Source organism: Trachinotus anak, unplaced genomic scaffold (assembly GCF_046630095.1).
Source record: "Trachinotus anak isolate AG129_WGS33_773 ecotype Australia unplaced genomic scaffold, CSIRO_AGI_Tana_v1 ptg000005l, whole genome shotgun sequence".
NCBI lineage: Eukaryota > Metazoa > Chordata > Actinopteri > Carangiformes > Carangidae > Trachinotus > Trachinotus anak.
This window is the reverse complement of record NW_027273856.1, coordinates 14,898,026-14,924,621: the sequence shown is the minus strand read 5'-3', so window position 1 is coordinate 14,924,621 and position 26,596 is coordinate 14,898,026. Positions and strand designations below refer to the sequence as shown.

The 26,596-nt window shown below is 42.1% G+C and overlaps 1 protein-coding gene across 9 annotated transcripts; it reads right to left on the bottom strand.

Moving 5' to 3' along the window:
* On the bottom strand, positions 1-26,596 carry map3k7 (mitogen-activated protein kinase kinase kinase 7). 9 transcript variants are annotated; one of them, XM_071478480.1, is made up of 18 exons: positions 26,465-26,596; positions 25,683-25,802; positions 25,446-25,556; positions 23,413-23,478; positions 23,240-23,285; positions 20,915-21,053; positions 18,532-18,660; positions 17,621-17,745; positions 17,129-17,259; positions 16,116-16,197; positions 15,136-15,266; positions 14,874-15,021; positions 14,235-14,315; positions 10,184-10,251; positions 6,030-6,129; positions 4,438-4,499; positions 4,000-4,115; positions 1-1,859 (listed from the first exon to the last, which is right to left on the bottom strand). In XM_071478480.1, the coding sequence occupies exons 2-18, from the start codon at positions 25,773-25,775 to the stop codon at positions 1,679-1,681; spliced, it is 1,809 nt and encodes a 602-aa protein (XP_071334581.1). In that variant the 5' UTR covers positions 25,776-25,802; positions 26,465-26,596; the 3' UTR covers positions 1-1,678. The 9 variants fall into 9 exon arrangements, with proteins under 9 accessions (XP_071334581.1, XP_071334583.1, XP_071334582.1 ...); XM_071478482.1 differs by having other exon boundaries at positions 26,483-26,595; XM_071478481.1 differs by having other exon boundaries at positions 26,320-26,563.

Below are 26,596 nucleotides of genomic sequence, written 5' to 3'. Positions count from 1 at the left end.
CATCTTTTCACCATTCAGTTTATTTCATAATGCCTTGCTCAATGTCATATACTGTACCTCATTCCCCAATAATTTAGGAGACACTTAGAAACAGTGTTTTATGTGTGTGTGTGCAGTAAATTAACACAAAACTCATGAGGGGAAACTGAGGATTCCCTCCTATACAGTAACAGTTTGAAAACAGTTTGAAAAGTCAGACTTGTCAAGTCTTGAACTTTTAAAAACAGAATTGTCTAAACGAGAAATAAAATTTTTACACGACCAGACGAGGAAAAAAAAAAAAAGTGATTGTGCAAAAATACTTGAGGGACGAGAGACCGAGAAAAAAAACAACCAAAAAAAACAACAAAAATATGACATTGAATCCTTCTTTTTGAGTACATGGCATTGTTCTGCATGTGAAGCTGGTGGGAAACATTTACATTATCAGCTTACAGACATACATTCCCCTCAGTCCCCTCTGCAAACAATTTCATTCACCGTCCATTACATTAAAAATACCTTTTTTTTTTTCAGCTTTTATCCCGACTACATGTTAAGATAAAACAAGCACTTAAAATGCAGGCAACTCCTAAGGCAACATGTGAACTAAAAACAAACTAGATACTGTTTAGGGAAGTATAGCCCCCCCCCCTGTTCTGTCTGACGGGGCATTCCCACACCAGATAAAATAAAGTCCTAATGCAGAAATGACACAAGAGCTATCATACGACGTGAACTACTGAATAGAAAAGACAAAAAACATCTACACGCAAAAACAATACTGAAGTCAAAATAAAAAGGGAATCCACACCTCTCTGTATTCGCTCTGGAAACTGGTTGTGTGTGTGTGTGTTTTGTTTTTTTTAAGAGCATGAGCAGATCATTCCTTTTCCTGTAACGTCTGACATGAAGTGCACACCCCTCCCTCCCTCTCTGAACTGGGGGCGCCACCTCGAGGAAGTCAGCAGGTACGGCGCCCTGTGGAAGGGCTCATGCTCATCATTAGAAAAGGGAGAGGGTAGAAATAAATACACCGATTTAAGGTGTAGGTGTAGGTGTGTGTGTGTGTGTGTGTGTGTGTGTGTTTGTGTTTCGCTTTTTTTTTTTGCATATCAGGGGTTCCACACACACACACTCTGGTTTCAAACATCCTCGTTTTTTCTAAAACTTCATACGGTTCACACGTTTTTGCTGAAGAGCCTTCGTCCTGGTTTTCACATTCTGGAGGACTGCGTGGCTGTCGAGCCGCTGAGGAGGGGACACACACGCTGACCGTGTACGCCCAGCGGCCGTGCGCGAGAGCACACACCCGACCCGTGCTCATCTGCCCGCCATCGCAACCCGATGGCTGCCGATAAAGACGAAGGCCTGTCCTGCAGCTCAGAAGCAGGGTCCAGGGTGCAGTGATTGTTTGGTCTGTGGTCACAGAATTCGCTGTGACGATGTGCAAATGTATGAGCAGAGGACGACTTCCTTCTGGACACGAGCGGGTCTGAACGCAACATGCAGGACACAGTAGAATGCAGGTCTCTTTACAAAGCTGGGCTGGGAATAGTGTGTGTGTGTGTGTGTGTGTGTGTGTTTGTGTGTGTGTCTTTGGGTGTGTGTGTGTATGTGTGCAGAGCATGAGAGTGGGTAGTGTTATAGTGCAGGGGTAGGGAGGGGAGGGATGGTAGTGGCCCGTGTGTGTGTCTCATCATGACGTGCCCTGTCTCTTCTGTTGCTGGACCCGGATCAGCTCCAGCTGTTTTTTGCACTTCTGGTAGTACGTGGAGAGACTCTTGTTCTCCTCCAGCAGCTTTTTGTGCTCCTGCACCAGGCGCGATGTGTTCTGCTGGTCCTTCTCATCTTGGTCCAGTTCAGCAATCAGCTCCTTCCTGCACAGACAGGAAATGAGGCAACATTGACCCTCAGAACACCAGGCTACTGCTGTGGTTTTCAGTCCCTTTATTTACAGACTTATACCACAGTACCTACATGTCTGAGTTATACACGGAGTGATACAAATAATAAATCATGCAATCATTCTGAGATTATTTAGATTTTTCTGGATTGGGTGTAAACATGTATCAGCCATGACCAGACTGGGACTGGACTGGATTCGGTCAAAGCAGATCTGTTCTGTTCTGTTCTGGTTTAAGTCAGGAGAAGAGGGTTCATGCACATTGCTTCTTATAATTTACTACAACTCATCCTGAAATATATCATTCAGATAGAAGCACAGTATCACATTGTTTTCCTGTGAACTGATGGACTTTTACTTTGAAACACTGCAAGAGATATGCTGTGCATTGTGGGACAGGGCAACGGTAGTAAACAAGTAGTGTAAGTCATTCTGATGTCGCAGTGACAATGTTACATGCTAATGTATGACAGTGTTAGCGTACCATTAACTTGTATCTCTGCTAATGGCTAAGGTTAGCACTCACTGGCCAGCCTTGTTGTTTTCACACAGTAACAGAACTGTTAGACGGTCAATAACGGAAGAAGGCGCTGGCATCCTGGTTCTTTATCTACATTAACATACAAGCTGTAAAAACACGTGGTGGGAGCAGAACACGGTAGGAATGCCCTGACTGACTGGCATTATCGACCCATTTTCATGTAAAGTACGTGACTGGTAGATGAGAATTGATGCTTCTTGTTGACGATCATCTTAAAAGATCACCTGTGTTAACACTCTGCTGTCTGCGGCTGAGAGAAGCACTGTGTGCTGTGTGTTCACTGTGCCGGACGCGACAGGCCACCAAACAAAACAACATGTCGGCAGTGTGGAACTTTACAAAGTATGTGAGACTGATATATCGTGCGCCATCTGCAATGCATGGCAGGATAAAATACCTCCTGGGGGAGACGTCAAATACACACAGGGCTGTGAGCCATATTTATTTTATTTTCTTCACTTGTTACAGTTTGAATATGAGACATATTGCCTTTTATTTATTAGACTATTTGCACTGTTAAGCCTAATATTTTTTTTCACTCTGTTAATAATTGTGTTAATTCATATAAATTAACAAATGTAATTAGACACGTGTTGCATTGCTCCTTGGAAGTTTTTTGTTCTGCTCTGTTGAACAAAGTCAAAGTTTGTTGCTGACTAAATAAAGGGGATTTTTTAATGATCCTTTTATCAGGTTACGCTGCTGCCTGTTGGAGGTCCCACTACACTACAGAGCTAAGCAGACTGATCAAGCACTAAACCAGCTGCTACAAAAAAACACAAAAACTGATCAGGATCAGCCGATCTCACTCATAGATGATCGGTATCTGTATTGGTGGCTGTGGATTCATACAGTGATTGTGTTACTTCCCAAACTGGCTCTAGGGAGTGTTTAATAGTAATTTTCACATTGAGTCCAGTGTGAAGTGAGTTGACCCGGTAGAAAAACTTTCCATCTACCAACCAGACCTTTGGAAAAAGGGATGAGTTTTATGAAAGGACAGAAACAGACACAGGAAGAAGCTGAGCCCTGAAGTGAACAGAGAACAGTCCATCGACACCTGTGGTGACTGGGACATAATGGCAGCTGCAGTAAATCTGCTTCATGATCACTGACATCACTCTATTGTGTGTAGCTTCAGATGAAGAGAGGGAGGATGTGTGTCTCTGTGTGTTAGTGTGTCTTCATTTTTGGGCTGATTTTTTTTTTCTTTCTGCATTTTCAACGACAGATGGCTGCCATGCTGAAATCACGCTCTGGACCATCTCTTCAGTCAGACACATTGTCCCAGTGTGCTTGTCTTTTTCACTTTAGGGCAACTTGGACCTGTCTGCTAAATTCTGCACTTCCCTTTGGGAGGCTTTTTGTACACCCACATCTCCACGTTAAACTGTCTTGATATAGCAATGTTAATTCTGCTGAACTTGTGACACCACACACATGAGGATAAACATTTCTCTTCTGTGGCGAAGCGCCTGAATGAATGGAATCAACTCCATACACAAACCAAACTCTTTCTACACAAATGGACCTGGGTGAATGAAAAGTGGCTGCAGTGAGCAGCTGCTCTTACTTTCTCTGGATCAGCAGGGCGATCTCTGTTTGCACTTTCAGATATTCCTGGGCCATCTTGCAGTGCTGCTCAAACACAGCCATGGACTCTTTGGAGTTGGGACAGGGAGCGAGGGGCTGCAAGAAGAAGATATGCACACGTTGCTGTTACTGGCTCATACGTCTCTGCAGAATGTATTGTTACCAGCTGTAAGTATGGCCGGAGCTGAGAATTATACACCAAACACCTCACAGATGATTGCCAGTGTGTACTTCTGTTCACAGTCCACTTTTTAGATTGATTTAACGTAGCTGATACAATTTACTAAGTCCTTCAATTCATCTTTGAGAGGAAAGAGGTCAGCTGCAACACCACTGAGACATAGTTACAAATGACAATATTTAAACACAAACAGCTTATATACAGCTTTGTCTGCTGCAGGCTGACTGGTTGATGTACCTGCAGTTGGTGATCCAGGGTGAGATAAGCCATGGGAATGGAATTGTCTGAGCCGTTGGTGTCTGAGGAAAGAGGAGAGAGAGGAAGAGCTGTCACTGATCCACACGACACACAACATCTGTAACAGATGACACTGAGCCTGTTACAGCCACTGATTTTAAAGGGACAGTTTGTGAGTTTTCTGTGCCGCTGAATGTGGTTTCTCGTCGAGAGTGGGAGGTGGTGACTGTCACTTGACAAGAGCTTTGCTGCGTTTACAAGACACAACACAGCAGAGGTTATAATACGCCCTCTGAGCAGCGCTACATCTTCAGGGCAGACTGGAGGCTACAGTGAGTCAGAAAGTGAGGAGATGGGCTGGGGCTAGCTGGTTAGCATGCTAACTTCAGTAGAATAAAAACACAGACAAGAGTTAACATTGGTGTTGCTTCCTCCTCTGGAAACAGCTATGGTGAATAAAGGAATGAAGTTTGATGCTGAACTCAAATTTAAAAAGAGCTCTTTTAAAGGCCAACAGGTGTATCCCACTGAAATCCATTTAAATTTAAATTAAAGTTGTAATGTACTGTTAGATGCAGTATTATGGGTGACAGCATTCACGGTGGAGTCTGATGGTGGACTACTGTTGCCACTAGAGATCAGACTGTTACCGGCTTCACGCTAAATCACGGTAAAAATGCCAGATGGTTAGTATTACTGTTTAAATTTTAATTAATTCAATTGATTTTAGGTTTGTTCTGTGTCAGTCAAAACATGGTGGAAGACAGTCACAGCGCTTTTCTGGAAATTTTCCAACCTTTTAAGACCAAAATTAGTGAGTATAATCAGGTTTATTAAACGCGGGTTAACTGGCTCCGTCATGTCTCATCTCCAGGTTGGTGCACCTGACAGTGCCGGAGCCTCCATGTGAAGCGCTTCAATCGGTGAGCGTGCGTTTTTGAAACTTATTTAAGGGCTGCAGCTCACTCTTTCATCCACGCAGTGTGGCCACGGTGTTTCTGATTTAACAGCACCATAGTGGGCAGGTGACAGGTCTGTCTACAATGACTGTGCTCTGACAGACATTACAGCAGGGAAAATAATAGTAATAACGACAATAATAATTCATTTGCCTTCCTTTTCCCTTGCTTACACAGCGGGCGTGCAACAGGCAAACCCGGTACCATCTCATCTGTGATGCTGACGCAGTGTTATTATTTTACTGTTAAAATGCAAACACAAGGTGCTGCTTTATGAATTATTAGATTTTTTAGACCTTTCTCCGCTCACACTGTAGTGTGAGCAGCATGTTAGCACAACAGCAGCAGCTCCAGCTCTTATGTGTCTACACAAAACACATTCACACACAGAGCTGAGTTTTGGAAGCTCTCAGAACTGCTGTGGGTCGTGTTTACAGGTGTGCAGTGTGAGTACACTACAGGCTGTTACTCAGGCTGTGTAGGAAGCTGGACTGATTAAAATAGCAGTGCATCTGTTCTATTCGACGTGTGAGAGATGCATGACTGAAAAGCTTTCTGCGTGGTTTCTGCAGCAGCCTTTTCCATCTGTATGGACTGGTTTTTGAACATGTCTGGAGATGCAGTCATGAGCACCTGTGGGGTCCTCGGGGGAGAAGTAGCCTCTGCTGCTCGTCTTATCAGGTGGCATCATCCTCACGCTGGGGCTGGAGGACCGGCTGCTGTTCCTGCTCCCCTGCAAGAGGACACAAACTCCGTCATCTGTCATGTGGGCCGACAGTCGCAGGCTAAATGTGATCTGGACCATAACAAAAATGATTCATCATAGCAGTCGGCTTGTCACACACATTTAGAGCTCACTGAAGACAAAGCGGTTTTTACTGGTTATGATTCTGTCGGCTTGTAATCGTCACATGACATGATTCCAGTCATCAAAGTGACGATGCTGGAGACTGACATCTCACAGTCACATCAGGAAACAAGCGTTAAAGTGAAATGACTGGACTGATGCCTAATGTGGTTTTAAAACTGCCAATCTGTTCCTGATCTACCACACTAATATATTCAATATCACATTTTAAAAAAACCTCTGAGGCTGAAGTCATACCAGTCAACATGTAGCTTTCAAAATACAGGAGATTTTTCTGCAGGTGGGGGTTTAAAGTTAATTAATAAATGATATACATTAACACATAACAAGATTCTTTTAAATTTTTTAATTTAAAATCCATCATTGATTACAAAGCTGTACACATCTCTAGCTAATTTTATTGTGTTGTCTGACTGTTTGTTTTACTGTTGTTGTCTCTTTTTAAACCGTACATCTGTATATTTTAAGATAATCATATTATATCATCTGTTGTGTTGTCTGTGTGTTTTGTTTTTGTTAGACTGTGCACCACAATCAACACATTTCTCTTTGGTATTTTGCTCTACTTTCATATCTGTACTGTGATGTGGTTTTACGATAATGAAAACAGACTGTGTTAATTACACTGTACGTGTCAAAGCTGAACTCAGGACAACTGAAAATGAACAACATCTATAAACTCTCTGTGCAACACACCAGTTTCATGCTTTGTATTGGAACTATGTTCAACTGCATAACCCTAACCCTATTAAATAAATAAATAAACTAAAATAAACAAGCAGCCAAATGTCCTGCCTGCGCGCACAGCGGCTGCGCACAGCGGCTGCGCACAGCGGGTGAATCGCGTTGTGGGTTTCCAGGTTGTGGTAACTGATGGGTTGACATTGTGTGTCTGGCCTGTGTTTTGTACACAATGTGTCAACTTGGATAATGTCATAAACATAAAGATACAAGACGTGTGGATCCGTGTGTGATGACTATTTATTATAATGGTTGAGGGCCACACATCAGGTGGGCGCCGGGAGATTACGTTGAAATACGGGGGACTCCTGGGAAAAACACGAGCGTTGGCAGGTACGTGAAGAGCCACTTATGCTTCACATTCATCATCCGCCGTGCACTGCACACCTTTTACTTGAACTTTTATTTGGTGAAATCCATGTGATTCACACCACTGGGAATCTGAAGGGTGGCTTAATCCCACACACAACACAGCACAATCGACGCTGGTGTCGTATTTTTGTACTAAGTCTTCATGGTGAACTTTAAATGAACTTTTGATTCCACAGCGCTGTGGGGTTTTTCCACTAAACAAATGGAGACAAATGTTTGGGAAAAGCGGAGGAGCTTATTTGAAGCTGTGTGTGCACCGGGCTGCTCCCTCACTGATGTCTTAATTTTCCCGCAGATGACATATCAAACACAAGTCATATTCTGTGACATTTTCTCCCCGGGGAGTTCTCTCTCGACAAAGAGGCTTTTCAAAGACGGCACCAGTCGAACATGTAGGAGGCTTCAGAGGAGGAAGGAGCAACAAGGGCGGCGAACACAAACACACCGAGCGTTAGAGGAGCAGTAAACTTCTCCGCCAGGGTTCAGCTCTTCATTTGGAATTACTTAAAGATTAATTCATTCATTAATCTCATGTCAAATGTCTAATTACCATATAATTGCTACATGGTGACTGTCAGTGTGACAGGCTGAAGGGTGATCTGTGCTTCACTCTGTCTCCTGCCTTGAAGCCGAGTCTGTATTTATTTGAACTGTGTCGCTGTTTTCACTGTGTTGTTGGTCTAAACACACTCACCAGAGGTCGGTGACATATTGAATATACTCCATGCATCGCTGCTTGTTCCACGCTGAATGTATGATGTCATGTAATGTGAAATTGGCTTTGGCGTTTCTCTTCCCTCGCGAGGAGGTGAATTGTCGAGATGAGTTTCTACGTGTTCAGAAACAGTAACTGAAGACGGAGGCGGATGAGCAGAGAAGAAACAGCTCTGGGTTAAACATCTTTCATTCACTTTTTAGATGCTTTGAGCTCTGTTTCTGTTAAGGGTCAAATTTAACCTGGTTGTTTGCCTGCAAATTTAAACTTGTTCCAATAGAACCCACTGAGGAATAAACAAGAAAGTTTTAATGCAGGTACAGGAACTGGAATCATCATGCTGGTGTGATTTTGTGCATCAAAGAGTTAAATCGTACATTTATGAAGCTTTTTTTTTAGAGGAGATTTCATAATATATATACAAGATATATGTGATGTATCATGTTATTATTGTTTATAGATGCAGAGCCTGGTCCTTACCAATCTGTGTCCTGTTTTATTGAACACATGCTCATACACAGACTGTGCATCAGGTAGTTTTCCGATTAAAAAAAAGAGAGTGTGTCAGATGTGGACACAAACAGGAGGCACAGTCTCACAGATTAGAAACAGAGACATCAGCCACCAGCTTCATTTTTGTCCTATTTTTCATAAACAAAGTCGACCCACGTTCACATCTATTACTATTTAAATAATGGAAGAGAAATAAGATGCAGGAATGCTCCTTCAGCCTGTGAGTGGGCGGGCCCATGTGTGTAACTGACAGCTGACCTGGCAGAAGCACTGAGACACCATGTAACACACTGTGGTGCTGAGGAATGTGGAGCAAAGCATTTCAGTGTCTAAACTGACCAGTGGTGAAAGTTTTTAACTTGTTGCATGTGCTGCAGCTGATTGGTTCGTCATCTACATTATGTCATTAGTGTTTTCCCTCCTGTGGATGTTTGTTTGGCAGCAACAACGGTGCCACACAAGACGTCCATGGTTGTTGATAAGGAGATGTTTGCTAGGGAGAAAATGTGCGTTACAAATTTAAGTGTTGGGCTGTTTTGTCTTGTGTCATATCTGCTGTGTTGCTGCAGGGATGTGTTTATATTTGGTGCAGGTCGCCGACAGATATGGCATTTAAGTTCAACACCACCACAACACTGGACAGCTGTATCAGAAGGGACCAGGACCACCTTTGAATATATGAAGGTTATTATCACTAACTAAAACTAACAAAACAACAAAAACTAGATGTGAAAAAAACATGAGCGCTGAAATAAAAATATAAACAAGGCTTCATAAAAACAAGACAACTGAAACTAAAAATAATTTATTTAGTTTTAAACCAAAATGTAACCAAAATGTAGAGAAAATTACTTTAGCTTTTGACTTTGTCTTAGTTATGTTGGTTTAGTTCATACAAAATATAAAGTTTGGATATAAAATTCATCTTCCAGTTCTCTAGCTGTGGCCAACACTAATCTTTTATAGTCGTCTTCTGTGGATGATTGTTTATCTGTCCTCAGTGAAAACATTGAGTTTTTAATCACAAAATACTAATATAAATACTATATAAAAACTATAATACTAATACAAAAATATGACCTTTGTGTTTTTTGCCTCTGTCAAATCCCCTATATTACAATAAAAAACTCAAACTAACAGTGAAACTAATAAAAACTAAATGAAAACTGAGCATTTTCAAAAATAAAAACTGAACTAAATGAGCAAACCTGCTTTAAAAACTAATTAAAACTAAACTGAAATTGAAAACAAAAAGTCAAAATGAATTCAAATAAAAACTAAAGAAGAACCCAAAACAACTGTAACCTTGGAATAAACCTCAGAGGTTTAAAGTGAAGTAGAAAGTGAGATTGTGGTTTGTAGTGCAAACTGTTTTTACATGAACCTTTCTCCACCTGCTTAGATGGTGTTTACTGTCAACAACCTCGATGAGCAACACAAACACAAGCTGGCCAATCACAGTTCTGACAATTAATAAAACACATGCACATTGTAGTTTGTCAAATTTGAACTCCCTGTCCTGGATGTCACTCTAACCATCACAACATCATTCATTTCTAGTGTCTGACTGCGTCTTACCTGGCTGGACTCTGTGCTGATGCCTGGAAGATCCTGCACGGAGCGCCGTCTCTGAGGCTCGCATGAGGCTGTGGACAGGACGGACACACAGGAGACAGAATCAGACCAAGAGCAGTTTGAGGGCAGAAACGCTGGGAGATCGATTCTGGTGGGATCATCAGAGCCACACAGAGACAGCTGCACTGATTTTACCTCTTACATCCTGGCCTATCAACATGCGCTGTGGCTGGAACCTGACCACAGCACTCAAAGCACCCAGCCGCACAACAAACATACACACCAATCACTGCAGACCCACTCTACCCACAGAAACAGCTGAGCCTACACTTTGGCTTGTTTGGGCCACAGACAAGTGCTGAGGTGTCAGACTTAGCCCCCGGGAGCTGGCAGGTAAACACTGGGGTGAAGCTAGGGTCCCTGAGGTGTGACCTGCAGAGTAACCGCAGTCAGAATATAAAACCTGTCGCTCTATAGGCAGGAAAAGCCCTGTAGCCCTCCGCTGTTTTATTACCTCACACACCAACATATGAGTGAATGTAACTGAAGGGATCGGTGGCGACAGATATACATGTGGTGAATAATAGTTTCTCAATCTCAGGCTAATAATTAATAGATTTGTTCACTGCGCCCTGAAGAATTTCTAATTCCTGTGAATTTTTAGACCTGGATGTCATCAAAGTTAAGCTCATCGAAGGATCTGAAGATTTTGATGCCGACACTGACTCTAACTCATGAGTAGATCTGTTAACTACACTGTGACTTTAAATCCAACAGCTTTTCAACGCTGGTGAAAGAAAACCTGCTTTGTCCACTGTTTTTTTTCCGTTAATCTACAGCAGTGGTTCCCAACCTGTGGCCTGGGCCCATTGCAAGTGGGCCAACAAATCATTTGCAATTTTGGTGAAAATATGCAAAATTATATTTATATAATGTTTTTAAATGCTCTAAAATTTTACAAAACATTATAAATGGTTAAAAACCATTTGTAATGTTTTTTAAAGTCATTGTTTTTTTGTAGATTTTTCCTTGTATTAAGGCCTATTGTGTGATAAGTCGATGAAAGCAACTTTTATGTTGTTGCTACTTTACTGCTGGACAACATCATATACTCGTTTGAAAAAAAAAAAAAAAAAAAAAGAGTAAAGAAACAGATGGTGAATGGACAATCAAACAAAAAGAAAAACTGAGTTTCCTACATGTTTCCTCTGCTTCCAGTTCAGTCCTGAAGGTTCGATCATTACATTAAAATAAAAGGTGCTCTCAGAAGGCTTTATTTGGCCTCCATATTGTTATGGATTCGCGAGTGGGCTGTGAATGTTGTCAGGTTTTCAAGTGGGCCAAGAGCTGGAGACGGTTGGGAACCACTGACCTACAGTAAATAACTGTTCAACTGGAGACTAAACACAAAGATCACCAGGCTCCCAGGTCATGTGAACTGGGACTGCACAAGGTTTTTTCCATTGTGCATTTCCCAAACTTTCCATGACCTGGAACTGACTATAAGCTCTGTTTATAGCACAACACACAGACAAAACACAAACATACACACAGACAAAAGAAAAGCCCACGAAGCACCTCCTGGACCTTGACTGACTGTAACTGCTGTTGAAATATACTGAGTTTAACACTCAACCTGTGACCAGTATTTGCTTCTCATTAAACTGAACTGAATCTTCTGGATTGACCACTGGATGGAGTTTTAACAAACCGAGGTTGCTAAAGCAACGATGTTAATGCTGGATTTTAAGTCAATCATTCCGAGCTGGTGATCAGCAGGGGTGTAACGGTGCACATGTTCACTCGGTACAGGATGTGTTGTTCAGTAAGGGACTTTCTTGAGTTGGGTGCACCAAATTAGTCTGTGGATTTACCCTGATGCGCTCTACTCTTGAGGAACATAAAACTCTTGAAGTGTAAATAGAAGCTGTGGCAGTGTGATATATGCCTTTCTGCTGTTAATATTATTGGCCAGCTGAGGACTGGTCTCTGCCATTAAAATGTACAGTGAGTGTTGTCAGTTTGACAAATGAAAATAAAAAGCTGGAGGAGCATTTGATGTTATTTAGCTCTACAGTTTGGGGGCATGAAGTCACAGCTACTGAACAGAGATCAGTGTAGTGGACTAAACCGTGTGTGACATGTCTGTGGTTTGTTATGCACAGTTGATGGTGACACCAAACTGTTGCTTCATTTGGATTAAATATTTGAATTGTTAAAGAAAGACATCAGCAGTGATCTAAAGAGCTATAAAAAGTCCTGCCATAGTATGAGAACAACTGAACTGAAAGTGAAATGCTTCTAATTCTGTGTCTCTGTGTTAACTTATTATGAGCTTTTTTTCTTTTCCTGTAAAACTCGATGACTCATCTTCAACTCAGGCAGTTACAATAATTTAACCAATCAAATGTGGTTTGCTGTCACCAGCTGACCCCACCAATCATAGACAACCATGGCTGACCATTAGCATGTGGGAAGCTAGCAGAGCAATATCATAGTAAACATCTGTATTTCAGCTGGAGAATAAGGTTGAGATCTGGTCTAATCTTCCTCCTGCTCCAACAACACAGCTGATGGAGGTGAAGAGAACAGAGCAGGTGAACCCACACGTTGTGTTTAGATCACATTAATAAAGCTACAGATGCTCTGACCTCTGTTGCACAGTAAGTTGAACCTTTAATGTTGCCTCTAATGGACAATTAAAGCTCATTATAGAGATGGAAGCACTGACCGAAATGGATAATTTTCATTTCATACTGTGTTTAAGGGAAATAAAAAATATAAAAACTATGTCATCACTTTCATTATTTGTGTTTAGCCATAACATGTGGGTTATGGCTAAAGACATGTTTTGTGAGGTCACAGTGACCTTTAACCTCTGGCCACCAAAATTTAATTGTCCAAGTGAATGTTTGTGTCAAAACTGAAGAAATTCCCTTAAGAGGTTCCTGAGATATTACATTCAAGAGGCCACAAACGCATTACGGGTCGCAGCAACCCTGACCTTTGACCACCAAAATTTAATAACAACCAATTAAAAGAAAACACCATTGAAAGAATTTGAGTCTTTTCTTACCAGTTTCTGTGCTGTAATTTATTACAGTAAGAATACAGCCAATTCATGTTTGCAGATGAATTGGCTGAAGAGAATGTTTCAAGGAATTGTTTTATTAATTAATTTGTTATCTGAGCAGCTTTTGATTGCAATGTTGTACTGAAAATGCTTTGTATCAAGAGCCCGTACCTGATGAACTGTGTACTGTCACACCCCTGCTTGACGGCCACTTTGTGTGCTGCCGACGTCCAGGTGTGCACATGCAACGCTATGTGTCCTACCTTTAATAACATGCACCAGCTGACTCCTGTATTCACTGGATTAAATTAGCCTCTCATTCACAGTGTCTCACACGACTCCAAAATAGAAGCCTTTTCTGTCATCCAGAGCTGTCCCCGGTCCTTTCATCCGTGTCTCTGCTTGTAATAATAGCTCTGGCCTTCAGTCTGAGAGAGATTAATCAAAATGACTTTTTCAAAGTTAATGGATGTAAAGAGAGCAAGAGGGAGGGGAGAAAAAAAAAGCCATGCCTTCTTTCTGTCCTCTATGCATGAAAGGCAAGGACGAGCTCAAATGCAGAGAAGTGGTGTGCTGATTTACTCCTGCTACCCATGATTCTGCTGCAGTCAAGCCAGAGAGACGACAGGGCCATGAGTTAGGGAACTTATCTCATACTGATTCAGTTTTTTTGTTTTTCATTGACATGCATGATAATTAGCTGGAATTAGTTTTGGGTATAGAGGGTGACAACAGATGAGAAAGCTCCAGTTTTAACTCATGTTCTGTTTCTGCCGACTAAAACTCACAGAAGGCAGAGAGACATAAGACAAGACGTGTGTGTTACTCCAGGACCGGCTCTGTTCCATCCTGAATTTCATGGGATGAAACATTTCTGTGAGCGGTATGATATGGAGTGACACACAGGAGAGCACAGCAACCCACAGGCTCAGCCAAGCCAGCTCCACCCAGTCACCAGGAAGCCCGGTGGTCCAGTGATACCTGTGACGACGATCTTGGGGACATCCAGAATGGTGCCGAATGATGCGGTTTTACGATGGCCTCGCTTATACTGTGGGCGTGCTGCAAAAAACACATACACACACATACAGCTGCGTACACAAACAAGCATGCAGACTGAGACAGGGGCTACGGCTGGACTGGAAATGTAGGCCACACACATGCAGAGCATTCAGTGTATGTGCAAGGGGGGCAGCATGCGTCTGACCGCCCGCAGCCACCGCGCTACAGCACAAACAACAGCATGCATGAGATACACAGAGACGCTCATTAAAAAAAAAAAAAAAAAACTTGACAGAAACGTTGTGCTCAAATCAAATTCAAATTAAAACTTGATGAGGGAACTGCTTCCTGTCAGAGCCTCTGAAGGAGGGGAGCTGGTTGACAGCTGGTTCTGAGGGGCCTGTGTGTTTGTATGAGGGTTCAATCTTTACCTCAAAGTGATGAAAGCACATGACAAAGACTCTGACGTGGATTAATTCAGGCTCAACTCGTCTCCAAGATAACTCTGCATGCCTGTTCTATATAACTTTGCTTATTAAATATAACATTTAAAAAATGACATTATGCCTTGATGAGCTCCTCTTCTTGTGTGTTTTTTTTTCTGATGTGTGACATTACCTGCAGGTGCAAATGGCATCTTGGGCTCCAGCTCCGACAGGTCAGCGCTCATTCGTTTGCTGTCAGATGATGCCAGGCACTGAGTCCGTGCAGGCAGACTCTCAACGCTGCCCCCTCTGGACAGAGGCAGACTCCTCAACGGGTCTCCCTAAAGAACAGAACAAATGTTTCACTGCAGAAAGTTGTTTGATTACTAATTTGTATTTGTTATTACAGAAAACAATTCTAATGGCTTTGATAGAAATGTGCAGGAGGGTGACACCTTTGGCTTGAAATGCGGTGCAAACTGAGGGGTGATCTTGATCGTGTCGTTGCTCCCTTGAGAATCACTGTGCTCCATGTTTGCATCACTTTTGTTGCTTGTGCTGGTGCCAGTGTAGTCCACATATGAACCTGTTACTCCCCACGATACAAGCCAGGAGACGGCTTTTATTAGATCACATTCTTCCTCTACAGTGGAGGCTTTCTTTCAACATTTTAAGAACATTATTTGAAAAAACTCAAAGTTGAAAAGAAAATTAAAGTTTTCAATAGAGAAATGCAGAAATTTTGCAGCTGATTGATAAGCTCTTAGTTTTTCCAGTATCAACTGTCCAGTTTTGGTGAGTTTGTGCCACTGCAGCCTCTCGATGCAAAATTTAATACCTCACAAAATGGTGATTGAGACATTTAAAATGTCTTTTTAAGGGCTAAAGGGAAAGGCTTCCACTAAATTGATTTATTACCTGCTCTGACCTCGCTCATCAGTAAGACATTTCTTGTCTGCAACTGCTGCTCACTGGATGTTTTTTGTTTCTGCACCATTCTGAGTAAAATCTTTAGAGACTGTTGTGTGTGAAAATCCCAGGAGATCAGCAGCTTCAAAAACACTCAAACCAACTCGTCCAGAGAGTCTCTACTGCCGGGCTGCTGACAGCCTGTCGAGCTGAGAGCATCGGAGGCAACACAAACAAGTTCAGTCATTTTAAGACAACACTCTTGTTTTGTTTGTAAAGTTTACAACTCGTCACGGTGTTGCTCTGTGGACTGTGAGGCAGCTCTCAACTGAAGCATCGCCTCATCCACTGTTAAAAGATGGTGCAAATGAAGACCAATCAGAAGAGTCCAGAGAGAGATGAGTCTGATGAAGTCAACTAAACATGTTATTCAAACATTGTGCATTTTGCTCAGTTAAAGAACTCCTACATCGCTGTGTGTTGTTAACCAGACACACATACAGACAGTTGACTTTGACTCTTGTACCTGTACTCGTTGCAGAATTGCTCTGTCCCTCGTCTGAATATTGGTAGGGATACTGCAGGGGCTCATCAGATCCTGGGAAGTACTGCAAAAAGAAACCAGACGGGAGGAGAAGAAAGGATTAAACACAGCTCTGATTTCTATCCATTTAGTCATAATTACTGTGAAGTCTTGAGTGATGGCTAAAAAGTGATTTGTGAGGTCACCATGACCTTGACCGTCGACCTTTGACCAGCAAAACCTAAATTTGAAGAAATTCCATCAAGGCGTTACTGAGACATTGTGTTCACAAGGTCAAAACCACATTTTGTGAGGTCACACTGACCTTTGACCACCAAAATCTAATCAGTTCATCCTTGAGGCCAAGTGAACATTTGTACCAAATGTGAAGAAGTTCCATCAAGGCGTTCCATAGATATCGTGTCCATGAGAATGGGACGGACAGACAACCCATAAACAATATGCCTCCGGCCCTGAATGTCACCGGCGTGGAGGAATAAAAAATAAATACCCCCATGAAACAAATGTCTACTATTTGTAATAACGTAGGATAATTTTGGAACAAAAAAGTGCATGTGCCTGTGCAAGGACATATACATTACATTTAAAACAGAAGCACGGTACAAGACACCACTTCTTCTGCTTTTTCTACCTGCTTGTCTTTATCTATGACACATGAGCAGGAGCCTCCACTGTCCTTGAAAGCTTTGTGGAGTCAGGTTGTATTTACATAATGATGCAACTCGTGTTCAACTGTCCTCCAGTGCTGCTCAAGCGACTGTGTAATAAGTTCAAAATGCTGTGCTGATGTCTGTAACTTCAAGTGGGAAATGCTCCTGTATTCCTGTAAACTGCAATGCTGCATTAACTAACATACCGTCTTCCCTTTCGTCCAGAGCTGTGCTGCTTCATTCTGCTCCCTGTGATTGAACTGTTTGCTCAGGTTTATTGATTCATTCACCTCAGTTTAATGGAAGCTTTATACAGATGGTAACCAGTGTGTGGAGACAGATTACCCTCATTAGATGAGTCATGATCTTCACTATCTCCTCCATGGAAGGCCGCTGAGAGGGGTCTTTAGACCAGCAGCGAGTCATCAGACTCTCAATGGGCTTGGGCAAATTTTTGATTAAAGGAGGTCTTGTACCTGAAAGAAAAAAATAAAAAAAGTAACAACTCAGAGTCAAAGGAACAAATAACTTTTGTCATCACACAAGACAAGCAAAGAAATATGAACTAAATTCTCTGTCTCCTGCAGCTCGAGACAGTAATGACTCAGACAGAAAGATTCAGTGGTGACAAATATCAAACGTGTCCTCAGGTGCTGTCCCATTAGTATTCTCCTCCATCCATCTCTGCATTAGAATAAACTGCAGGGAGCTCTGCACAGCCTCCTCCCAGCAGGCCCGGCTGGGTCGCCACGTCTGAGGACTCACGGCGGCTGACAGCTGGACAGGACCTTTACTCCCCCCAACCTCACTCCCAAGACAGAACAGTCAGCCACTCACCATTGTGCACGGCCCACATGATGCGAAAAGCTGGTCCTCCGATTTCATCAAAGGGCTTCCTGCGAGTGATCACCTCCCAGAGAATGATCCCCCAGCTGAACACGTCACACTTCTCGCTGTAATTGCTGCCTGCAAGCAGAGAGGAACCCACAGAAACACTTAGGCCCTTTACAAACAGAGGGAAAAACGGCTGTTTGACATCACTGACTGACTGATGAAGGTAATTCTCTGCGGCTCGGGAAAGCACGGCAGCTTTTATCTTCTCTCTGCCTTCAGAGGAGAGGTTGAGGAAAATGAGGGAGCAATTTTTAACCAAGGAACGGCTCCTGTGTTGCTTAATTACTGGGCCTATTATTGTGATGTGCAGCGTTAGATGTGCACATCACACACCTATTCAAAAGTTGCTGTGCTGAGGCGTTCTGACCGCATTTCACACCGATGCAAATGAGCTGTAAAGAGTTCACAGAGAGGGCAGAAGTTGCACGGGAGCCTTGTAACCTGCCTACAAAAAAAAACAAGATAATGACTGGGGCTTTATTCATTCTCCCTCCTCACCCCCTCACTGAGAACATATAGAAACACATGAGGCTGAATGATTCTGCAGCGCCGCCTCCCGAGGGAAATAAAGTCACCACCATCCCTCCATTCATCATCTCACTGTGCTTGGGCGAGGGCCATCAATAAAGCAGGAAAGTGAGGAGCCTGATGATGAATCAAGAATTAATGCCTCCATGCTGCGAGCGCTAAGCTGCAATACAGGTGAAAGGTGACAAAACAAAAGTTGGATGCAGAGAGAGAGAGACGGGAAGTTCTCAGGATTTATAGAAATAAAACCGTGGTTTTTACTTAAAAAAAAAATACACAACTGACAGGGAAGTTACCCAAATAAATACTTAGAATGGCACTCATACTTGCCTTCAAATACCTCCGGGGCCATCCACGCTGCACTTCCTTTGTTGTTGGTCATGTGGGTCTGAATGTCGCAGGCCGTTCCAAAGTCACATATCTTCAGCACTGTGCCGCCTGCCACTAGAAGCAGACTGAAACACAGAAGGCAGGAAATGAACCCCATGACAAACTTTGAACTTGAAAGGATCAGTGACAGGAAACAGTTTCAGAGTACTTTGTGATGAAAAAACACTGTGGACAGCTACAGGTGCAACACAGCAGCTCACTATCTTTCTGTTTTGTGAAGTGTGGACAGAAAGTTTTCTGCTGTCTGATATTTCAAAAAAAGGAAACTTACTTCTTCCTTTAATTGTGTTGTGAACCCAAAGATTCAACTGACCTACAGCTGTGGAAGCACTGGACCAACGAACTGAGGTTATGCGTTTGAATTTTAAGTGATATGCCAGAACCAAAAGCTGCAGGTTCTTTTCTAACACAATTACAGATTAAACGACTTTAACTTGTATCAGTGTATTGACACGATCTCATTGCAGGAAAATGAAGTGTTAAGTACAAGCTTGGTAGCAACTCCAGGAGGAATCATTAAACAGAGTATATCCTATAAATTCATGTATAAAAACTCAGAGTTGACAATTTGTCACAATGTGCGACCTTGTTGTTCCTGGAAACTCCACAACAGTTCTCCAGGAAACACACCAGCTGGTCATTCCCAGAGAGTCCTGCCAGGAGCTTTCTTTCCACCACAGCAGAGAAAACAACCTCTAGGATCTAGATATCCTTCAGTGCTGCTCTGTTTTTTGGATGTTCACACTGATAAAACAGCACTGTGTTGTTGCTTCACGCAGTGGTGAGAAAGTAAAACAATCTCACTTATCTTCAAACTAATGTGTTGTAACTACATTTAAAGGTCATGTATCAAAGCCAGAAGCTCTTACTCGTCTATTTTTAATTGCAAAGTTGTGTGAACAGTGAATTGTGCGTAGCACCACTGCACCTTCTGATATTGCTCTTCCTTTACCTCCTAACCACTACTGCAGGCCTATGTTCAGTAGCAGCCAGTGCCTCTTATACCCTAAGAGCCTATTTGAGAGAGAGGGTCTGGTTCTGAGGGAGAGCATTACAAATTGAATGAATGTGAGATGAAGAAATAATGCTCTCAAATTTAAAAGACCACGCTCCTGAGCGAAGACAGGAAAGAAAGTCCAGCTTTGATTTGCTTTAACTGGTGGAAAACCCAGGTGAACTACTTTTATTGCATTAAGCTTGTACTTACTGTACTGTTTGTTTTTCATTATGCAGTAAATCAAATCCCCTACACTTCAACTACAACTTCAGACAATTATTGTAAAATGACGCTGTTTTGAATTTGGGTGTAGTCAGTTTTGGTGTGTCCTGTATCTTTTGCATCTAAGCAGGATAACACCTAGCATCTTAAAGTGATAGTTCAGGTTTTTTGACGTGATGTTGTATGATGTAATTATCCAGAGACAGTGTGTAACCTCCACAGTGGTCTTGAGTCAGTGCGCTCTCAGTTTAGAGAGGCAGGCAGGAGTAAAAGCACAGAAGATGAGCTGCTGTGGACGGGAACAGCAGAAGCAAAACGTATTTTAGCAACTTAAAGATACTCAGAACAGTTTCAGTGTGCGCTTTATTTTGAACATTTCTAACTTTATCTTGCCGTCAAACAGCCTTGAACTTTGGCATGACATTCTCTCAGCCGTTGAACTATGCAGAGGAGCAAACTCACACCGTGCACGGTATTACGCTGCATATCAGCTGTTTGAGTCATAACGAGATGTTTGACGGTAAAATAAAGTGGTAAAATCTTTCACAATAAAACACATATTCATCACTCACTACATCACACTTCTCTAAACTGGTAGGGCGCTGACGTGGATCTATTACAAGTCTTACACTATATACTGTATATAGTATATATATGTATACACTATAATATATACTACAATATATATATATATATATATGCACACTATACTACTATGATTACCTACCTCACACAAGCCCATGTCAAATAACCTGAACTATCACTTCAAAGTGTTAAAAGCATGTCAGGATGTTGAAATTTTGCTGCATCTGACCCACTAGACCCTTTCATCTAATTTACTATATAATGTACTGTTATTATAGATCGTAGTACTACTAGTAGTAGTAGTAGTAGTAGTAGTAATGTATTGTATTATAAAATAAAATGTACACTGAACAAGTGGACTGTGATATTGTGCTGAGAATCTAGTTCACTCTTGGCTTCTAACATCAGATAGTTTGACCAGCAACATGAACTAAATCAAACTGGTGAGGAAATAAGGCACTTTGTTGGCACAGTGAACCAGGAGACTAGAGAGTGTAAGGTGAGGAGGAGCATACTTGGGTGGCTTGAGGTCCCTGTGAATGAGAGCCTTTGGTTTCATGCCATGGAGATAGGCCACGCCTTGGGAACACTGTAAACACCAGCTCATGGCATGGGAAGCAGTGTAATAGGGGAGGGGTTCAGCACCATGCAGCACTGTGGACAAGAGAGCACAGTCACCACCACCGCCACAGATAATAAATGTCCAGAGGAACTGAGCAGAAAGCAAGCCCTTGTAGGGATTCATCACACTGTCATACACAAAGAAACACTCACAGAGACGTAACACACTGGGCAGGCTGCCTGACTAGTATAGCTTCTTTAACCACTTTATTCCAGGAGGGAAAACTGACAATATATTGTTCAGAAACAGTGAAAAACATCAGAGTGATGGTGTCACAATGCGGCTCCCAGGAGTAGCTCTGACAGAGGACAGGTAACTGTGGCGCACAGCAGAGAGTCTCTTATGGTGGGATTCACATCCTGCTGAAACTAAAATCTGTTGGGAATGAATATGCATTGGGAACGCAGACACAAGGCCTAGTCAAGGTATGAAACATTATTTACTTGCAATGATTCATTTAGAGCTGAGAAGCATCTGCTTAAACAATAACATTTAAGTGATTAATCCCAGTTCATTCAAATTTCAGTCTTATTTTGGTAGTTTTGGACACATCAGGAGATTAGACGTACTGAGTCATTGCCCTAGTTTAAAACAATACTCCAAATATTCTTGTATAAAGCAAGCAACATTTTAACAAATTCCTGCTTTGCTAACTGACACTTTGCCTCTCTTCTCTGTGTCTTTTATTGCTATGTTTTGTTTTTATGTATGTTCGGCACTTTTGAAAAAGTGCTATATGAATAAAGTTATTATTATTATCATCATGATCACATTGTCCTCACCAAAATAACTGCGAAGATATGGGAGGACAGTGACATCACTACATCAAAGTCCAACATGGGAAGAGACACGAGGCTGTAAACAAGCCGACAGGTGAGCCAGATCATCTCAAAGCTTTTTATTTGGAGGTAAATGACCCACAATGTCAAAAATGTCTCCAACTGCACAAGAAAGCTGTGCTTGGAGCTGCTGGTATGGAAGGCGGGTCAAAGATGAAGCAGGAAGTCTGTCTGTTAACAGTTTGAGTAATGATTTGACAGTTGACATCAGCCTTTTGTTTAAAACCTGGGAGCTGTTTAAAACCTGCTGACTCTCTGACTACTGGTTGGACTTCTTTTCAGAGATGTTGCCACATTCTCAAATCTCAGCAATGAACTGGAAACATACTTTAAGAAGTGCGAGACATAAATGTGATTAGTCTGTGATAAGTGTGTTCAGGCTGGTGGTGCATATCCATTACGATAGACTAAGCTTCTATCAGTGTATTTGAGCATGAGGTAAGAGCTTCAGCAGATTTGAGCTTAAACACTGGCGCACATTTATCTTTATATTATTCCGTCTGTCCCATTAAAGTCAATGAGTCCAAGCGTAAGTCGAGAAGACCCCGAGCTGACTCACTGCATTTTTCTGTTTAAAGCTGAGTGACAGTACAGACAAAGCAATGCAGAGGGAACAAGTCTTGTCTTAAAGCACCCCAACTACAAAACTAACTGCTAACTAGAGAGACTGAGGGCAGCACAACGCCAGACGGCACAGAGCACGGCAGTGCAACTCGTTCCTGTTGGCTGCTCCAGTCCTCTCGGCTCCAAGTGTCGGGCTGACAGCGCTGGCAGCAGCCCGGGATAAGAGACACTCCGCTGTGCGATAGGATTTCATAACTGAGCTATGAGCAAGAAGCCAACTTTTACCTTCTCTGACTCTGTGGGAATCTAATGTGCTCACATCCTGAACAAGATGATAAACAATCACATTAAACTGTGAGTTATTTTGTTCCTTGTATTTGTGGACAAGTTGTACTGAAGGAAACAAATCAGTAATAATGTTGAATATTTATAAAAATGAAAAACATAAGAAAAAGCAAGAACCAATGAACAACAAGCACCTGACTGATTACCATAAATAAAAGTGAGCTGACAGATATTGCTGTAGATATTTCAGTATTACTGAAACTGCTGTTTGCTACACCTAATGGTTTCCCAGGTCCATCTGGATGTTTGATGGAGGAACAAACAAAGCTACACAGCACGTCACTGTGCAAGGCTACTCGATAAAGGAACTGGACAAGTGACTGAACATGCAAACAGTGGGAGGGTCAACTGAACGGGGCTGCTTCTCATGTCTGTGCAAGGCTGTGTTCATTTCACCACAAGCAAAGTGGAACAGACGCCATCACTGGTAATACAACAGTACTGTTCACTAGCACAACATGTAGACTCACCATTATACAGTGACCCGCCTTCAGCATATTCCATCACAAGGCAGACCTGAGGGGGAAAGGATCAAGCAGACAGACAAAAACAATCACACAAAACTATCGCTGGTGAGTTGGAGTGTCAGTGTGGCTGTGCAGTGAAGAGTACATGACACATAATAATGTTCCAGTTAACTTACAGGGTTATTGCAGGAACCATACAACTTCACAATGTTGGGGTGGTTCACGCGTGAAAGCTGCCGCAGCTGGAGACGGAGAGGAGAAACGTTATGCAGAGTTCCATCTGAATGCATGATGTACAATAATACAAAAATCGGTAACACCCAGTCGGTCATTACAAGGTCTCTGCTCCTTAGAGGGCACAATGGTGCAGGCTGACGAAGTTTCAGCCATAAATGTTTTTTAGTCAAGTTATTTATTTCCTACAAAACATGGAACATAACTGTGTAAGAATCAGGCTCGGGCCGATATTCGATAATATCGAATATCACAATATTTCCCACCAGATGTGATATTTTTACATAATATCAAGAAATGTTTTGGACAGTCTGCTGAGTACGACCCTCATTTCCCTGCTTTTCACTTCAACATCTCACCAGGAGAGTTCCCGGCAACCAGCTTTTATGTCCTGTCATTAACATTGTTTTGCTCACACACATTCTGTGTCTACAGGAACATGCAGACTGATGCAAAACATAACACAACAAACACAACGCTTATGTTAAAAAGCAAGTCATGCACTTCAAAATGTCTCTGAGAGCTGAAGGACAACCGGTGCTGCCTCCTCCTTGGTAACAATGACACTGAAGTGCTGAAACCGCCGTTAGCCACAGCACAACTCTACGTCCTGAGTTCAGCCTGCAGACCGCCGCCTGACTCACCCCCAGATCCCAAACAACAACAAGCACCGCCGGATGACAGAGCCCCGCAGGTGTGCCTGGATATATGTCATTACCCAGTTTGTTCATTCAGTCACTGCTGATAACAATCGTTCATTTATAAGCTCCGAGTGGCTGGATGGAAAAAAAAAAAACTGGGTAGAACATTTTGTTATGATTGCCATTAGATCTGGCAGGTGTTAATTTTACACATTCTAATGTGCCTTTTTTTAATCATACTGATTTTTCAAATTAGTTTATGGTTTCATGAGCCATGCCACTGTAACTGGTTCACTGAAATTAAATAAAATGGCAACATTCAGATAACAGACCAGGATGAGTTCAGTACACTTCAGTACACTTTAATTAGTTTCATATATACTCAGTGGCCCCTTTACTAAGGTCACCTGTAAAATCTGATGCCATCAAATACAACAGCTCAGCAATAAATTCTACCTTTACACCGTCAGAGATGTACTAATTTAATTATACATAATATAGACAGTATATTTATTATTGTAGTTTTAGTTTGCAGTGGTGTTGTACTGAATCAGAATCAGAATCAGAATCAGAATCAGTTTTATTGCCAAGTATGTTTTCACATACAAGGAATTTTTTCTGGTGAATTACATTATGAGTTGTTTCTAATGTTTTTTCCTCCTAATTTACAAACATGAGAATATTAAGGAACTGTATTGTTTTATCTATTGGTCAACGTGTCAATGTGACTCATTGGGTGTAGGCTCTGGGTATAAACCTGCAATTGGGCGCCCATTTCAGGCACCACTCTCCTCCCTTTCTGCCCCCCTGCCTGCTACTGTTTTCAAAATTCACTACAAGCAGCAACAACAACCACCTCAGAGTGAGAATCACATGGTCGACATACATCTTGACTGTTTTTGTGGCATTTTCTTTGTGGAGAAATTAGCTATCTTAATGACAGTGCTCACCTCCAACAAGACAAGTACCCCCCCCAAACACACTATTTTGCAGGATCACCGTCCCTGCATCCTGGGCTGAGCGCCAACCAAGATGATTGTGATTGGCTTAATGAAATCCAACCAAGCCAGAATGTTTTTTCCACTGAAGCAGAATGATAACAGGTGCAGACAAACCATTCTCCATCGTTGTGGAGATGTACAAGGCTGTACAAGACTAATCAAGGTGCAACCCCGGAATCATTCAAAATTGATCCAACCCTGCTCTGCTCTGCTCCTACTGATGGCACTGACATGAAGTGACACAAATGCAAGTGTGAGATTAGATCTTGAGTAAGTCAACTAAACATGTTGTGGTAGTAACAAAAGCTCTGTTAAAGAAAATAACAACAATACCTCAACAATAAAGGCTTTCCTCTCTGATTCACTCTCAATGGTCTTGATTGCAACATCTTTGCCTTTCCATTTGGCTTTGCAAACAACACCAAAAGCTCCTCTGCCCACCACCTGAAAATGGACAGATGACAAGACAGTTACTTGTAGGTGTGAGCTTCTGCAACTTATCCTCTGAAAGTTCATGTTTAAAAGTATTAGCTGAGTCTTGGACAGACCACAAAAATAAACACAACATACCTCCTCAACTTCAATGTCCTCATAGTTGATTTCTTCAAATGGGTATCCAGGAGGTGTTTCTAGCATATCGGCGGATGGTAACGTTAGAGACATTACTAGCTAGCGTAAGCTAGTAACTCACTAAAAAGACAGAAAATTGCAGAAGAGAGCAAAAGTTATAAGTCTGATCACAGTTGAATTCAGCAAAGGAATGCGCAGACGTGCTTCAAGACATTTATCATAGTTGTATAACTGCATAACTAACGTGTCACTGCGCAGGCACATGGCTCAGTAACGCAATAAATATATTAGCAGCTTAGAAAAATAGCAGCACGGTTAGTTACACAGTCTGCTCCGAGCTGTCAAACGTTAGCCTTCTGTCAAGTGCTATGATGCAGTCAACCAACTGGCTAACGGCGTAGCTTAACTAGCAGAGCTAACTGCAGCTGCCCTAGAAACACTCACTCAAAGTCAAGAGGGATAAAAACTAGCTTTTGGCATACGTAAAGCTAAGTTACAGACCCATAGCATCACTGTAGACCGGTGCTGATCACAGTTTTATATGATCATACCACAGTCGCAAGTAAAAACAAGATAGCTAAGGCCTAGGCTATATTAGCTATCCAGCTTGCGTTAGCTGGTTGCTAACGCTAGCTACCGGGACTTATTAGCTTCAACAATCCAACCCTTCGCAGTTGACTTGTCACCAGTGCCGGCTCTGTGGACATGGGGATATTTCCTACTATTCATGTACGAAAATCCGAAGAATAACGCCCATTTCTAAATATTATTTTTCTACCCACTTGATTGCAAAACATAACTTTTTAATAACTCGACTAGCTGGCTTGCTAGGAGTGTATTTTTATTCTCCGAAGGAGCAGCTCCATCAGGAAGTGTGTGCGCACTGCAATTCTGTCCCCTGCACACTAAACAGG